We start from the raw sequence: 16,564 nt of genomic DNA, 5'->3' as shown, positions 1-16,564 counted from the left end.
AAGACAAAAGAAATTTATGCTTCTTTGATTTAGGAAAATGCCAAATCATTGTGACTTAAAAAAAAAAATTATCGGAGGAAATGCGTCTCTTCCTGTGTTTAACGGAGTGAACTACCCCCATTTTCCCCTAAATGGCTGTTATAGTGAGAAGACAAAAGCCACGGTTTTACCAGAGTTGTGTGGAAAATATTATGCTCAAGTAAAGCGTAACCAATTAGGTTCGTCAGAGCAGCACGGGGTTAAAAAAGAAAAGACCAAAAACATTCACCTCTGACGTCATTGGAAATCCCCTTTACATTGTTTCTGACTGACACAACTCAAAACACACACTTTCAAAGTTGAACCATAAATGTGTTTTATAAGACTAATATGTTTAAAAACAAACATTAAAAAAAACTAATTGTGTCCAGCTAATTATGTACAGTTTTAATTAAAACGCTGATCTGAGAGAACGTGCGGGAAGTGCAGTCTGGTTACATCTATTGCGCAGCCGCAGAACTCTGTTATGAAGATACTACTGCTGCCCTCGCATTGAGCCCCGTCGAGCCCGCAGCGCTCCCTGTGAGATAAACTGCCTGCTTCACTTTCAGTTTTGTCTTCGGGGCTTTTTCGCCGCTGATGTGATGTGCGGCTCGGGTTCGGGCCCGCAGCTCCACCGGGGACAGCCGCTTGTACGTGACCGTGGGCCCCGTCGACTCTCCCGTCCGTCTCCTCCCCGCCGAGCAACGAGGCTGAGCGGCGGAACTTTGGACTCTCGGCTTGTTTGTTGTTGTTTTATGACTGCGGAAGACCTGGGCAACCAGCTGCTGTTAGAAACCAACGCGCAGGAGTTCTCACGACCTTAACGTAAGCTACCCCCCCCCCCCTCCTCACGACCCCCCAAATGAAATATTTACGACTTGGATTAATGTTGAAAGTTCTTCTGAAGTTATGTTGTTGTGCTTCCGACACGAGGATCGCGGTTGCTTCCTGGTTTGAATTCTGCCAGGGAACGCTCTCTCAGAGATCCGAACATTCAGATGCCGCATTACCTCACAGGTCCACATCTATAACGCTGCTTTCAGTTTAGATTTCTTCATAAAAGCGTCATGTTGGCTGTTGCTGTAAGTACTGTGTGTGCGTGTGTGTGTGTGTGTGTGTGTGAGGGAGAGGCGGGTGGGGGGGATTGCTTAAGCGGAGTTTGGTTGAGGAGCAGCAAATGGATGCCAAACGTCCTTCACTACTCAGAAAGGAAGATTAGCACAACATTGACTGATTATTTGTGATTGTTTTCATTCTTGTTTAGACTTTAAAAGTTATTTAGTTTTCCTGTGAGTGGCTTATTACACCGTAAAAACGTAGGCGGTGAAATCACATGACCTGTGATTCCTTCAGCTGTCTGGTTGGGGCCGTGATGACTGAAATTTCACCTAATTGCAGAGCTTGGTGCTCTTAATGCATTCAGGCATCATTGACAATATAGCATATTACAATGTAACACAATACGGTATTGTTGTCCCCTGACTATCTCTTTGGGTTCACGGTTCTTGAGTGTTGTTATTAGCCGTTTAACTGTGTACAACTCTTTTAAAATAATATGTTCAATTCAGTGATGACTAAGCTGAAATAATCCAATGCGTTTTTGTTCAAATGATCATTTTTCTGTTGTGATACACTGATTAACTTCTTTGTGTGTTAATTTATCAGGCCAGGGCCGTAAAGCTGGAGATGTACTGATGAGAGATTTGTGGCCAATTCCAAACTCCAAAATTTTTGTTCTTGTAAATCTCTTCCCTGCTGTTACTGATTTTTGCTGATTTTGTTCTGTCTTTAAAAACTAGAAGACGTTGTAGGAGCAGCACTGAAGTGATTTCTTGACAGCCTTTATTGCCGCTTGATTAAGAGCAGTAGCTGTAAAACGGAGGTTTATTGTTAATTCAAAAGGTTAACGTGATACGAGCGTTTTTAAAACTTAGTATATCAGTAATTTGCAAGCCGAGCATTACGAGAACATAAGTCTCTGCGTGTATTTCTTGAGAATAAGTCGTAAATTCTTACATTTGCTTTGAGGTTCTGTGAAGGCAGCCAATATTTCCAGCTTCAGCATGTAGCGGTGGAATGCTCTATAATAAAACAGAGCAGCTTTGTGTTACCCCGTTTATCCTTCCTGCTCTCTCTCACAGTCCAAGTGAACTACGACTGCATGCATAGAAAAAAAAACTATTTCCTTTTAAGAAAACTTTTCACACATCTAATACTGACTTCACTTTTGAAGCACCTTTCAGATACTAAATGTAGCTAATGTAGACAGGGTGTCCGCGCGTCATTAAAAAGTCTTAAATTCATGTTGCCAAAAAGTAGGGTCTTAAAAAGTCTTAATTTCTTTAAAAGACTAATTTAGCTCTTAATGTTTATCACAGTTCTTAAGTTTTGTCCTTATCAGTCTATTTAGGACAAAGTTTGTGCATTTCTGTGGAGATACAGGTCTGAAACTCCATCTATACCGGTCTTTAAAAGCCTTATATTTGAGTTGGTGAAACCTGAAGAGACACCGTTAAAATGTTTGCTTAGTTACAGGATCCACACTGAAGAGAGTGGCATCCAACATGGCAGTACGATTATCGCCTGTGCCTTACCAGACTTTGTATTGAAGAATTCATCCATTGAACTAATTTAGGCGTCTTATTTACATAAATATGAACCCATCTGAGAACCAGACGCTTAAATTAAGATGAAATGTTATGCTTTTTGGTATATTCTTCAACAATATGAAACTGAGCTTTGGCTGGGGTCAGGATCTGGGGGGTTTTTCAACAGAATTTGTTAACTCAACCTAACCAGCTGATGTTTTGTTTTTCTTCCCAGTATGCTTGACTCCCAGCCACCGATTTGAGACCACACGATGGCCGGTAAAAGGAGCAGTGGAGGTGAAGGAGGGAGCGGAGATCCAGAGGTGGAGGATGAGTTTGCTTGCGCCGGGATGCTGCGGGGATCTCTGACTTCCCTGCACAGCACCGTGGAGCGGATATTCAGGGTGACATTTGGAATCGGAGCGGACGATTTGCCAAACGGGAACAACGGTCAGATATGGCTGAAGCTGCGAGGCCTCAGCACCGACGTGAAAGCTGCCAAAGTAAGACGCTTCTCCCTGGTTTGTATGTGTTTCGCTCAACGAAGGCCTGCTACTTGGACGTTTTTCCTTCTGTTGGATGTTTCTGCTGATTGCGTGGCAGGTTTCAAACACTGACGTAAACATGGAGTTCAGTTTTTGCGACATTGCTGGAAGTAGTTGGATGTCTGAGTTGAGGTACTGGTACGTGTATCCCAACCCGAAATACATCGAATGCAGGTCACTGCGAGGGCATGAGGTCTTTACAGTAGACTGTCTGGAGATCAGAATCTGATGTGACGTCTGCCAAGTCTGTGAAATGGAACCGTGACTCATCAAGCTAATGCCACAGTTAAGCTAAAACAAATCAGCGGTTTAATCTGGTTAGGATGGTAAATTCAGCAGAGCGTCTCTGAAAGCTTCGATCGACAGGCGTTCATGTTGGATGACTCACTCCGAAACCAGTCTGACTTTTAAAGTCGGGGGTTTTAAAGCTCATCTGCATGTGCTGGCAGGAGGTGGTGAAATGACAAGCCGCTGTTAGCGTTAGCATACTTTCTTTTCTTTTCTTTTAAACTATTATTATTATTGTTATTGACAGGAATGGAACCGAAACCCATTGCCGTTTCTATACTTGCGTGATTAAGCTTCTTTACCCTGGGAGTTGCTCGGCTGCTCATTTTAATATTACGAGTTTGGGAAGGCCCCCGCTTTTTTTTTCTTTTTCTTGAATGCTATATGCGTTTTCTCAAAATAAGACTTACTTATTTATAGACCATAGTTAACTAAATAAACAAGTGTGGATTCTGTCTGCAAACTTTGAAAATCTGCAATTCTGAGGAACAGAGTTGAATTTTCTAGTGGGTTAAAAATGTCTAGAATCAGCCTCTTAAGCGTATCGGCACTAAAACTGCTTGTTTAAGAAAGGAACAGGTATTTAAGACCAATAGGACCTACAAGTGATATGATACGCTTATCAACGCTTCTTTAAGACAGTAATGTTTTTTTTTTACTGATCTACCAATCAACTGTCCAGTGATCTTCAGGTGAAAAATTGAAGAGTTAATATTTGATTTTCTGCCTTTTTAATAACTTTAAACCACAAAAAAAAAAAAAAAAATTATAAATGTGTTAACAAAGCATGTTGAGTCTAGTAAAAATGAGATCGATGTTAGGAAGCTGTGTCTTTATTGGAGATAAAATTGCTATAATACCTACAAAAGTTTACAAAAATGATTCGAACTTATTTTAGTTCCTGTTTTTGTGAGAAAGTTCAGGTCTAAGAGAAATCGGTAGTGGCCAGTAGCGCCCTGACCGGGCCATCTCTAGGCGTTTTCATACCCGAACGTCCGGATCTGTGTAAACGATCACATCCCAACCTTTTCATACGTCGTTTACCTTTGATTAATTGTCTTGTCAGCCGTGCAAGAAGTATGAAAATCCACCCGCACATTCCAATACCTGTGTGTAACCAACTTACGTGAAGCGTCATTCTTTCTGGAAGGCGACTTGATCAGTTTTTAAACAACAGAAGCGTCACGCCCAGAGTTGCAGGCAGCTCGCTGACTCAGCAGTCACGACTACCGTAGCTCAAAGGAGACGTCTGGCAACTGTATGCAAACAGTCAAGACTGTTTTCATGGAAAACTGGTCACTTCATTTGTAGAGCAATCCAGCTCAGCAAAGCTTGTTGTTGCACAAACACATGAGAACAGCACATCTGGTGTCCAAGAAGTTCATTGCTGAATCTTTCTTTGTGTTTTGTGTTGCTATGTAGTCGCAAAATATTTGATCTTTTAGATGATTTTCAGTTTACGATCCGAAGCATAAAAACAACCCACGCGTCGCCTCAGATCAGTTCACTGCTTTGCCAAATTATTTCCCCCGTTTTGAACCCAAATGTGATCATTTTGCACTTGAGGAGAAAATGTTTCTGTACTATGTCATTTACCTTTGTATGTCTGCTTATTACCGTTTCTAACATATAAATTAGGCTGTAAATCGGAATAATCCTGAAAAAAGTATTCAATCTTATGTGAAATTTGTTTTTACAGTTTTTGAGCGATTTTATTTCACACCCTCTTAAACTCATTTCCCACTTGATTGTCTCAGCTCTTGTGAAATATGGCAGATTATGACCACCAAACTCATAAAAATATATTATAATAACCTTTTGCTTGTAGATTATAGTAATTACCACATATTTTTTGACTTTAGGCAAAAAGTCAATTATAAATCAACCGGCTACGTTTGGTTTGAAGTGACCAAAACAAAACAAAAAGAAAAATCACATGATAAATTCAAATGAGCTCACTGATTTTCTTTCTGATGATTAATATTAATTAATATGATTAATATTCTATAAAATCTTGAATCTGCGCATCGTTAGCCTCGTAGTGTTTTTGCCCAAGTCATATTTTGGCCAAATTTAATATTGATCACCTTGTGCCGTTACCTCACCCTGCCTCTTTGCCCTCAGCCTATCAGAGCGCCTGTTGCACTCTAAACTCCATAATTTATTCTCTTTTTTTTTTTTTCTTCTTGTTTTCCAAAAATGTTAAGAAACTTCAACGAGGTCTGCCAAAGTGTGCGTACTGGTCGGACCCAAATCAGGCGATCAGATGCCCAACAATAGCAACAACGCTAAGTTTAGCTTAGATGTAGTCAGCGCTATTTGGAGTATCGCTAGCATGTTGACTAACACAGACTTACTCGGTTTGTTACGCAAGCAAAATTGTGCAAGTTAATAATCTAAAATGCTAAGGCTAGCTTAAATGCTGTCGGTAGCATTTGGGATGTTACTAGCAAGTGGAGTGACGTTAAAATATGGTGTAGGGAATTGTGCTGAGAGGCTGACGTTATGTGACTAAAAGCTTCTTATGTAACTTGGTGATCTGAAGCTGTGCCTCAGATTGTGTGCAGTTGTGCTCAATTTTTCAAAAATTTTTCTCTTCCTGTTTGTCAGATTTTCCCTTCCGTCGTAGGTTTTCTGCTTCCGTCGTAGGTTTTGCTCCATGCTCTTAACGCCTGTTACTATTTTTTTCCCTAAGAGTGGGCTGGTCGTCTGTATCAAGTGGTATTAAAAGCTTCGCTTTCACAAACAAGAACTTTTTCCATCACACCATTCCCCACGGTTGGAAGTCCTTTGAGAGCGATTCCAGAAAGAATGACCGAAAGAAGTGTACAGGGGTGGAGCACTGACCCTCCATCCCCTGTTGCTGTGCACTGCCATGTCAGCAGGCTGAAGGAAAGCTAGAACACTTTCTGTTTACAAATAAGTTAACTCCTGTATTGAATAATTTTAGTAGCAGTAAGAATATGTGTTGCGTTTTTGGTTTTATATATAAGAGTTATAAAATATATTGTTGTGTTGCTCTAGCACAACAATATTTTGGTGTCATATTGCCCATATAGTTCAAGAATAACGGAATAACTTCTTTAAGTCTTTGGTTTTTAATCCAAAACAGTGATCTCGAAGCACAGTGAGGCGAAGAAACCAACTTTATATCAGTTTTCATAGAATTGGAAAATGAATAGAAAGTCAATCTCATCCAAATATTGTAAACTCTCCAACAGGAGTTTTGCTGTACATTTTATTCAAGGAATAATTTATGTATAAGAGACTTTTCATGCTTTCTACCTAAAAAGAATGTCTAAACTTGTCTATGTTTCGTTTTTATGGGACAGTAAATATACTTTAATAACAGGGACAAGGTTGCATTACGTTTAGTCTTGGGCTGTAGAGTTATTGTCACTTAAACGTAAAACACACGACTGAACTGAAGTATTTCTCTCTTCTAGTTATTTGTGAAGGGAGTCGTAAATCAGGAGGTGCAGCAGGAGCTCTCGTATCCCGGGACCCTTCACTGCATCTTCTGTGGAGCCAGAGGGCTGTTCATGGACAGCCTGATCAAAAACACTTCAGCGCTCATCGTGGTAAGTCGCAAACATTCACCTATTGACCATATCCAAACGTCAAACCTTTCCAGTAATTTTCTACTGAACATCTGTTTAACAGAGACCATAATTTGTGGTTTGGATGTTTAGTGGCCATTGCTTCACATCCAGTAATTATTGGGTTGTTTCGAGTCTGATCTGTAAGTTGAGGAGAAACCAGAGGCATGTTATTATTATTTTTTTTTTTTTAAAGCTGTCACACTGAGTATTAAAAAACGTGCATATGTTTAGATTTTGATTGTTAACCATCAAAATGTAAAGGCAAAATTTCAAATGACCCTAAATGGGACGTCATTTTTAGAATTCCAATTTATGAGGAATAGATGTTGCCATAGTGGGTGTGATTAATACAACAAATTCCCCAATTATCATTGTGTGTCATGCCAAGTTGGCCTTTTTTTTGTATTTTTTTTGTAAAATTTTTGGTGCAACACTAATATTGAGCAACATTGTGATATCTAAGAATGACATGTTTGTCAATTTAAAAAAAATTTCATGGTTACTTAACTTCAGTGTTGCGTCACCGGCTCAAATTGAGACACATGCTGTTCAGCAATAAATGTGCCTGGAATAGAAAAAGGAGCAAAGTTGTGGCCGGGAATTTCTCGTCTGTTATTAACAGGTTTGTTAAAAAGTAAATATGCAACTTAAGGGAAATTTGCTTTCCGATTGCTTTCTTTTTCGGTATTAGATAAAAGGCCTGATTTAAAAAAGTGACTTGGAAATTACCTCACAAAAGTTTCCTTTTTGCATGTGAGTTTTGAAGGTTTTCCATGGTATCAAATCTAGAGAAAATAACAACGAACTGTTTACTCCCTTCAACGGTTTGACAAAGATTAAAGGGTCAGAAATTACAGAAGAAATAGTTGCCTTCAGATTACCACTCTGTAAAGGCAATTCTACCAACAGCGTCGTGTAACAAAAAAAAGACCGATGTAGTTCATCATTTCAGTGTTTTTGCTCACATCAACACCTGCAAGTGTTTGTTTTTAGCCATGCGTACAGTTGAATAAAACCACAAGAAAAACATTTGTTGCAAAATTTTAATTAAAGCTGCTGTCAGACTGTATTCTGCTTGGATTTAGAAGGGGAGAAATAGAGAATGTTGTTGAACATCTAGTCCTGTCACGTTTAAAGTAGCCACATCTCTTAATGTCCTCTCATATAGTTTATTATGGAAATCAAGGACGAGGAATTCGCAGTGTTCTGCTGAGTCATGACCGGGTATCTTACTTTCTACGTAGTTCGACAGTTTTATCATACTAAAGATTGATACTAAATGCCCCCAAGTGGTCAGAGAATGGTTTGCTGAATAAATCTCATTCGGTCACCTCAAGCCTTTTGGTGAGGTGTGTAAAGAAAGTGTTTTTTCATCGAGTTGGGTCATTGAGAAGTCACAGTTTTGTCGCACTGGTGCTTAGGAGAGCTGCAGCAATTTTTTTCTACGTATCCAAACAAAATCTACGGTAGCCTTTGTGTGGTGATCAAATTTTGTGTGCTGTACTAAACTGCTGTAGCGATATTGTCCTCTGATGTCTGGGCCATTGAAAGAAAGCGCAGCGGTGTGACAGGAGTCCAAAAACTGCGTATGTACAACATGTGAGCTGAAACTGTGGCAGCAGAAATGAAACACGAGGAAAATCCTTCCTATAGATTTTTTCTTTGACTTATCACTTATTTGAAAGATTTTTTCAGTTGCAACAGACAAAAAAAAGCAACTCTGTACACATCAACTCCACAACTCGCTCGCTAAAGAACCCAAAGTTTCCATTGATTGTGGTTCAAAAATTTTTTTTTAGGTCTCTCCTGTATAATAAAACTAATTGAGGTCCAGGAACCAAAAAGAGAAAAAAAAAACCTGTTCAAGTCCCTAGGACCTTTCAGCTGACTGACTCTAATGTAATTTGTTTTGACCAAACAGGTGGGCTCGCCTGGATTCCTGCTTGTGTCCGGCCTGGCTGAGCCGGTGGTGCGAGCCTACTCACTGATCGCAGAGCTAGTGGCGAGGTATGAAGGCACCCAGTCCAAACGCACTGAGATGGGGGACAGAGTCTTGGGTGAGTCCCTGGATTCGCGAAGGGCCTTCAAAACTCTGGTGGAGAAATGGGAGGACAGACACATTCTGGATCTCCTCGTACTTCCAGGGACTGTGAAGGAAATCCTTCTGGATTTGGTGAAAGAGTCGGGCCTTGGATCGAGCCCAAGCCCAGAACCGATCCATGACAATACAGGTGCAAAATCACATAAAGATTCCAGAGATGGCTGGGACAAAGCCAGTAGTTCTAAGAAAACACTCCCCGATCCTTTCAGTAACACTGATCGATGGGCTGAAGGGAAGGCTACAACTTATGACTCTGCAGCAAAGGACCCCTTTCTCCAAGATTCTTTCTCTCCTGTAGGCACCAGAGGAAAGGCAGAAGGGGCCGAGGAAAGACTTTTGCACTCTCCTCAGGAAGTGGGGGAAGAGGAACAGCTTGAGAAACAGGCAACTGGCGTCAAGGTGGGCAAAGGACAAGGGGACAGTGAAGAGCCAGAGTGGCAGTTGTCAATGGGAAACAAGGAGTTCTGGCTTCTTTTAAAGTTCTTCACAGCCATGGGGTACACGGAGGACGTTGTAAAACGTGTTCTTAAAAAAACGGGGCCTAAAGAGGCGTCACAGATTCTGGACTTAGTTCAACAGGAGCAGGATCTCAGTGACCGGGAGCAGAACATATGTAGCGGTACAAGCACAAAAAAACAAGACGGTGTTATTTTGCACCAGGGAAAAGAGCAGCCCTGTGAGACAGAGCACAAAGAGGACGAGGACGCAAAGGAAGCAGGGCGTAAAATAAAGCATAGCAACGGAGATTTTGAAGGAGTACAAGTAGGAGGCGAGGAGTTGGCGATAAGAAATCACAAACACTCTCAAGGACGGGGTAGCGAAGATGTCCAGGAGGCAGAACAGCAGGAAGACTTTGTCCTAGGGGTAATGAAGAGAGCAGCTGCTACATGTGGGTACACTGAGGAGAATGTGACCAAAATCTACAGCATGTTGGCTGAGGGGTCCACTCACCAGCTGCTTCTAGAGCTGCAGAAAAAGGAAAGCAAGGAGACAGAAGGCTCCAAGAAAGAACCAAGAGAGATTCATGATGTCTTGGTGGAAAAAGAAGAGACAAATCCCGGAATAGCCGAGACTGAGGCAAAAGGGCAGTTTTTTATTCACAAAGAAAAAACAGATCCTGATGAAGGACAAACAAAAGAGACAACGTGGTCTATGCAGTTAGCAGAATCTGACCTGCATACCTGGAGTAATAAACCAAAGCACCTGGCCCCTAATCAACCCATTTCACAGTTAAACCAGCCTTTAAACACGTTAAGACCTCACCAGGATGTCCTGCAGGACGTCAAGGGGCCCCCCATGCCTACCTACGCCTCTTCTCTAGGTCCTCCACTAATGACTTTTCACCCCAGCAAGCAACAGGGCCAAACCACCTCCAGGCCCGACCCGGCCACGTCCAAGCAAACGCATCAAGCTCACCCCAATGCGCCAAACTCAAAGCGGCTCTCTGCAATCTCCTCAAAGCAAGAGCATCAAGCTCAGCCCAACGTCTTCTTCACAAGTGACCCGCCCTCCACCAGAGCGAGGGATAAACGGAGCTTCATGTCACCTTCTTCGTCCGTGGTGGTGACTGGGGAGCAGCGCTTCCTGGAGGGTCTTCAGACCCCCTTTCAGCTAAAGCTTACGGACAAACCTGGAAACCCCAACCTGAGGGCAATCGTTATCGACGGGAGCAACGTGGCAATGAGGTGAGAAGTAGTTCAGGGAGCATCTCTCAGACTTATGGGAAGTATCATTTAACCAAACAACTTCTGGACTGTTGGATTAAAACTCTCTCTGCTGATATTTGTATTATAACACGACTCCTTAGTACGTCTCAGGAACTTTTCTCCCCTGTTGCTCTCGACCTTTTGCCTGGGCTGGTTGTGAACACACACACACGTCAATCCTGATGCAAACCAAACTACCGGACCCAGACCCGCTTTTTGAGTGGATCTCTGTCCACTTCCAAACAAATTGTGTTAGGGTTCGCCTCGGGTGTGAATAATCGGCCTCGATGCAAACCAGCTACGTCCATTTGGACTTTACGAGCCAACGTTGCTGGGCATTGTGGTGAAAATGAGCCCTTCCGTGTTGCTAATGCTACAGCTGCATATACTCATTAGACTGAATCCTACCTGATCTTCCATTTGCTGCCTAGCAATGCTGCTGCTAGCATGCTGTGAGTCAGAGCATCTCGGCTCATTCAACTTGCAACACGCGTTTGCTGATGTCGTTCTAAAAAGTAGAGATATTGCAAAACCTGCGTTTTATGACATCAGTGTTTTATGAGCTGCCCTCAACGTTCAAAATGGTTCTAAGATTAGCGCAAATGCAGCAAGCAGGACTTTAGTGTTTGTTTTGTTTTTTTCTGGGTCAATTTCTGCTTTGTTTACAAATGATAGTCCGCTTGCCAAAAAGCACAATGTGAAAGCAAACCGCACCAAATAGAAAAAAATAAACAAAGTCCTCTTTCAGTCCAGACCAATCGACTTCCCTGGTGTGAAGATACGCTCAGACGTTTGACAACAGATGATATGAAATGTCAGAGTGCCAGATGATCACACATATATTATAATTTTCTCATTAAATTGCTTAAATCTTTTTTTTCCTTCATTTGCTAGAGCAGTGGTTCCAAAAGATTTTCTGGGTTACAATAAAATTCCCTCCTCCCCCAAAAAGAAAAACAAAATCAACTGGGCAAAAAAATCGTTCAACCAGACATAAACCTACACACATATTTTGTTTTCAAACTCCACTGAAGTTTATTTCACACTTCAGGTTGCAACAAAACTCACTATGAACCATCTTTACAGTGAAACACTTTTCTACAGGCTAAGGTTTAGCCTTTAGAAATGAATGGAGGTGTGACTGTGTAACTGTTTCTTTTTTTTTTCATCCATGCAACCCTACACTTTGGGAACCACTGTGCTGGAGAATAGCAGAAGAAAAGATCTACTGTGATCCAGACTTTCTCCAGAAATCCACTAACGGTCTCTCTCTCTGGGTCTTCCTCAGTCACGGGTTGGGTCATTTCTTCTCCTGCAGAGGAATCGCTCTGGCCGTCCAGCATTTTTGGGACAGAGGCCATCGTCACATCAGCGCTCTGGTGCCGCAGTGGAGGCAGAAGAATGACCCCAGGATAAAAGGTAACAGTTGGTTCTCATCTTCTTTATGTTTTTTTTATATATATTTTATTTTTTGTTGTTGTAATGAATTAGTTCAGTTGTTTTGAACAGAAAAAGACGAACTTTGATCAAGAGAGGTCACCAATAGTAAGACCTTTGCGATTGTTTTCCATTGTGGAAAAATGCTCTTAGGTTTTGTTGAGGGTATGAAATAATGATTACGTGTCGTTTCAAGTAGCGAAACCCTTTTTACTTCTGCAAACGTGGCCTTGAGCTTACCTTCGCAATATATCAGAGAGAGCACGAGTTCACTGGAAGTCTGGCAGTAGAAGAAAACAAATAAATCTGAACGAAAAGCGTCCTTGTTGTGCGTGTGCTCGCCTTGAACCTGGATGTTTCCCCCGTCTGAGCAGACAAAACATGTTGTCGTTTGTTCCTGTTTCTCAGAGCAGCACTATATGACGGACCTGCAGAACCTGGGCCTGCTTTCCTACACCCCCTCCAGAGAGGTCCATGGCAAGAGGATCAGCTCTTATGATGACAGGTAGATGTATACTGCTGCTGGAAAGGCACACCTGTCTGTGTGTGTGTGTGTGTGTGTGTGTGTGCACGCTAGGTGAGAGCAGTGCTTTTCCATATTTTGTCAAACTACAATCAAAATCTGCAGTATGTTTTTATTGTAATTTGATGTGATTGACCAAGAAACACATTGTAGCGCATAAATTGATTCTGTGATTGCGGAAATGTGCTCAAAATCCGCATGGAAAAAATGCGTTAGCATTAGCATTTTTTCCATGCAGAGTTTGAGTTTATTGCAGATGTTCTGTACAAATGCACAAAAGTAACGAGTTTGAGTGGCTGCTAACTCCCACCTACCTGCAGGTGGCAGTATTTCCTACTCCTACACTGCTTTCCCCGTCTTTGTTTGATGTCAAGTTATAGTCAATAATTGATATGAAGAGACACAAAAAGGAGCTATTTAAGTTATTTTGAAGAATAAAAATGTTTTTGTGTTCAACCTGTTTGTTATTTCTAATTTTTTTATTCTATATGTAAGTTTTGTATGGGGCTTAATGAAGGGGGAAAATGGCAAAATTCCTTGCAAATGTTTCTTAAGTAGGACAAAGTCAGTGATTTTGATGCTCTGCTTTGTGTTTTTCTCTTCTACAAAATCCCATTAAAAACACTGGAGTTTGTGGTTAAAATGTGACGGAGTGTGGAAAAGATTACGGGGGGTAAATACTTTTTTGTAAGGCAGTCTGTTCCATTCTTGTGACGTTTCCTCTCCCTTTTCCCCCCACAGACTGATACTGCAGCTTGCACAAAGAACAGATGGAGTGATAGTAACCAATGACAACCTGAGAGACCTCTCCGATGAGTCGCCTGTATGGAGGGACATCATCAAAAAGAGGTAACAGTTGAGGTTCGGGAGGCGACGTTTGCCATTTTCCACTCAGAGTTGGATTGTTGCCTTCAGGAACCTTCCAAAATCCCACATCTGAAGTTGGTTTCCATCAGGGAACCCGACATGGGACTAAATTAATTCCAAACTCTACTAGCTGATTGCATTGGATGCTATTAGCTAGTAGAGTTAATGAATAGATTAAGCCTAATTTTCTGGAGCAGAAGCCGTTGCTCTAATCCATCTCTTGTTGTTCTTTCAGACTTCTTCAATACACATTTGTCGGCGATCTCTTTATGGTTCCAGACGACCCGCTGGGCAGAGGAGGGCCTCACCTGGACGATTTCTTACGTTCAGAGCACAGGTAACAAACCAGCTAGTCTGAGGCTAACAGTGTTGCACAGTTGTGAAACGGATGGAAAGGAAAACAGGAGTTATCATATAAAATTTTGAAATGTTCGGCATTCATCTGAGTCCATTTTGAGACATTGGAGACATCCCAGGTCAGAAGCACGGATGGCTAGAATACCCAATAGATGGACTTAACTGCATCAAAATAGTTTTACTCAAGTAGGAGTAAGAAGTTTCCATAGTTACCCTATTAATGGTAAAAAAGAATTTGGTAAAAATTCTACTCAAGAACTGAGTACTGGATCAGTTCATCTGATTTAATATTTTACGATAATGTCATCAGAGAGATGAGTTCTGCTATTTTAAAAACTAAAGTGGAAAAAAAAACCCCAACAAATAAATAACATTATTACAAAATAACAAATTAAGAAGAAATACTTTTTCCAATTTTCATCATCGCTTATTTCCATCTCCTTTCCATTTGTTGTCTCACTTCAGGACTCCCGACCCAGGAAATCATTCGTTCGCCGGCTTAGCCAGCACTTTTCCTTCCACCAAGCCGCCTCGCTCCCAAACCGAGCCCTTAAACTTCCGCGACCGAACCCCAGGGGGCGCCGTGGACGCTTTAGCTCTCGGCGGCCGAGGGAGGGGCAGGAGGTGGGAGGCGGAGAGCCAGCACAGGCAGCTCGGGGCAGGCGGCCATAGGACGACGGTGACCCCCGACAGGAACCCCGAAGAGACGGCTCACCTAAGGGAGCAGCTGCTCAACATCTTCGAGGGACAGGACAACATGGTGACGCTGGTGCTGCAGTGCCATCTGGCGGAGAGAGACATAAATGTGCTTTCTGATCTCATCTTAGAGCAGCAGAAGGACTAGAAATCTCCCTATTTAATAGTTTTTTTTCCCCCCTTGTTTGATAAAACGTTTTCCTGATAAATGGCTTTGTTTTCTACCAAAGCAATTCCAACTACACATTACAGATAATCCGTGCATTATCTGAAAGATGCAACGAAACGTCGACAAATCATCGAGAACGTCCCGTCTCCTCTGTGCCGTCTTTGCCGGGACCTTTTATGTTGGAGTCTTAATATTTATCTGAGCTTCTGCTTTTAATCCACAACTTACGTAAACAGCCGCTTTGCACCGGGAACCTGGAATTATTTCCCAGAAAGAAACGAACCGACAATTATGAGCCCGTAAGACTGCAATTGTTGTTCATTTCAAACTGAAATATTCCATTCAACAGATTAGTAAAAGGAAAAAACAAACCAAAAACTTCCACATAGCATTTGTGTTAGGCGTGCTACTGCTAGCCACAGCAGTTGGTTGTGTTAAGCTCTGACTTAGTGGTGGAGAATTATAAATCCAGTTTTTAGTTATGAGAACATGCCTGGAAAATCGCTCCAGAAAAAATTTAAATGTCGAAAGAAATATGTTCTGTTTTAAGCAAATGGTTCAGTTATTCGTTTAGTAGATTACACCTTCCTGGATCCCTCAACTCAGTGAAACTTGTCAAATAGACTCTTACTTTCATAGAGAAGGTATAAAACTAACCCAAAAATACAGAGCTAAACTAGCAGCATATATTTTTGGTTTGGTCTGCGTGTCTCAAAAGATGTTAGATTAATTATTTGTGGTCTTCAGTTCATAATTACTAAGCGAGGAGATTCGTTCTTTCCTCTTATGCGTCCAACACCAATTTCTTCATTAGATTTCAATCAGACGAGTGAAAGGGCTAATCATTAGCATGCTAGCACGGCCTAGCATGCTAGCACGGCCTAGCATGCTAGCACGGCCTAGCATGCTAGCACGGCCTAGCATGCTAGCACGGCCTAGCATGCTAGCACGGCCTAGCATGCTAGCACGGCCTAGCATGCTAGCACGGCCTAGCATGCTAATGAGCGAACAAAGTAAACATCGGATAATCTCTGGACCATTAATTAAAATATTTATAACTTTTGGGGCTTTTTAAAAATAAAATAATTCGTGTTTGACTCACTGACTTTAACAAATGGATCATTTCTGACTATTAAGATTTTGTTGTTGAGAAAAAAAAAAGCAAAACATTTTCTATGTTTCTACATTTAACAGCTGTTATGCAGAGGTGGAAATATGTGATGCTCGGTGTATGTTGAAACTCCTTATAGAAACACTGAACCAAACCCTGCAACAATTTGTACATTTGGTCCCTTATTTTATTTTATTTTTTAATATTGTCGGGTTTGACAATCGTGCACAAAACTATGACCAAACCAAGAGATGAAAGCAAATCAAGATCTTTTTTAAAAAAAATATATTTTTACATGTAACTATCTCACTAATTTTTCACTGATTATTGAAATAATTTTACCTGCTGTGTTTATATCTGTACATTTTTAAGAGCTTATTAAAGTTATTTCTGTGGTATTTCCATTGTCTCGTTTTACATCCTGTTTGTGGTGAAAATAATGTAAATATCAAACCCACTATCTTCAACAGTCATGTTCATAGACTTGTGCTCACAAGACATAATGGCAACTGGAAGGACACAGGTGGAATAAACTCATGTTTCAAAATTTAAA

The 16,564-nt window shown here is 41.3% G+C and overlaps 2 protein-coding genes across 7 annotated transcripts in view; one reads left to right on the top strand and one right to left on the bottom strand.

Moving 5' to 3' along the window:
* The window catches only part of ripk3 (receptor-interacting serine-threonine kinase 3), a 14,360-nt gene extending 13,804 nt beyond the window's left edge, over positions 1 to 556 (bottom strand). Inside the window, exon 1 of the mRNA XM_044096970.1 lies at positions 478 to 556. The gene's annotated coding sequence lies outside the window, so the exon portion shown is untranslated. The remainder of the gene's footprint in view (positions 1 to 477) is intronic.
* khnyn (KH and NYN domain containing) overlaps positions 1 to 16,564 on the top strand; it is a 25,686-nt gene extending 9,122 nt beyond the window's left edge. For 4 of the 6 annotated variants that reach the window (XM_044096967.1, XM_044096964.1, XM_044096965.1 and 1 more), the window contains 8 exons: positions 2,845 to 3,112; positions 6,889 to 7,023; positions 8,966 to 10,830; positions 12,140 to 12,270; positions 12,697 to 12,793; positions 13,553 to 13,660; positions 13,914 to 14,015; positions 14,501 to 16,564. In XM_044096967.1, the coding sequence (XP_043952902.1) occupies positions 2,882 to 3,112; positions 6,889 to 7,023; positions 8,966 to 10,830; positions 12,140 to 12,270; positions 12,697 to 12,793; positions 13,553 to 13,660; positions 13,914 to 14,015; positions 14,501 to 14,879 (3,048 nt within the window). In that variant the 5' untranslated portion in view covers positions 2,845 to 2,881 and the 3' untranslated portion in view covers positions 14,880 to 16,564. Of the gene's footprint in view, positions 1 to 534; positions 847 to 876; positions 1,104 to 2,844; positions 3,113 to 6,888; positions 7,024 to 8,965; positions 10,831 to 12,139; positions 12,271 to 12,696; positions 12,794 to 13,552; positions 13,661 to 13,913; positions 14,016 to 14,500 lie in introns of those variants that run through there. The other 2 variants (XM_044096961.1, XM_044096963.1) reach the window with 2 other exon arrangements.

Source organism: Gambusia affinis, linkage group LG18 (assembly GCF_019740435.1).
Source record: "Gambusia affinis linkage group LG18, SWU_Gaff_1.0, whole genome shotgun sequence".
Lineage (NCBI taxonomy): Eukaryota > Metazoa > Chordata > Actinopteri > Cyprinodontiformes > Poeciliidae > Gambusia > Gambusia affinis.
This window is presented reverse-complemented; position numbering and strand designations above follow the sequence as displayed.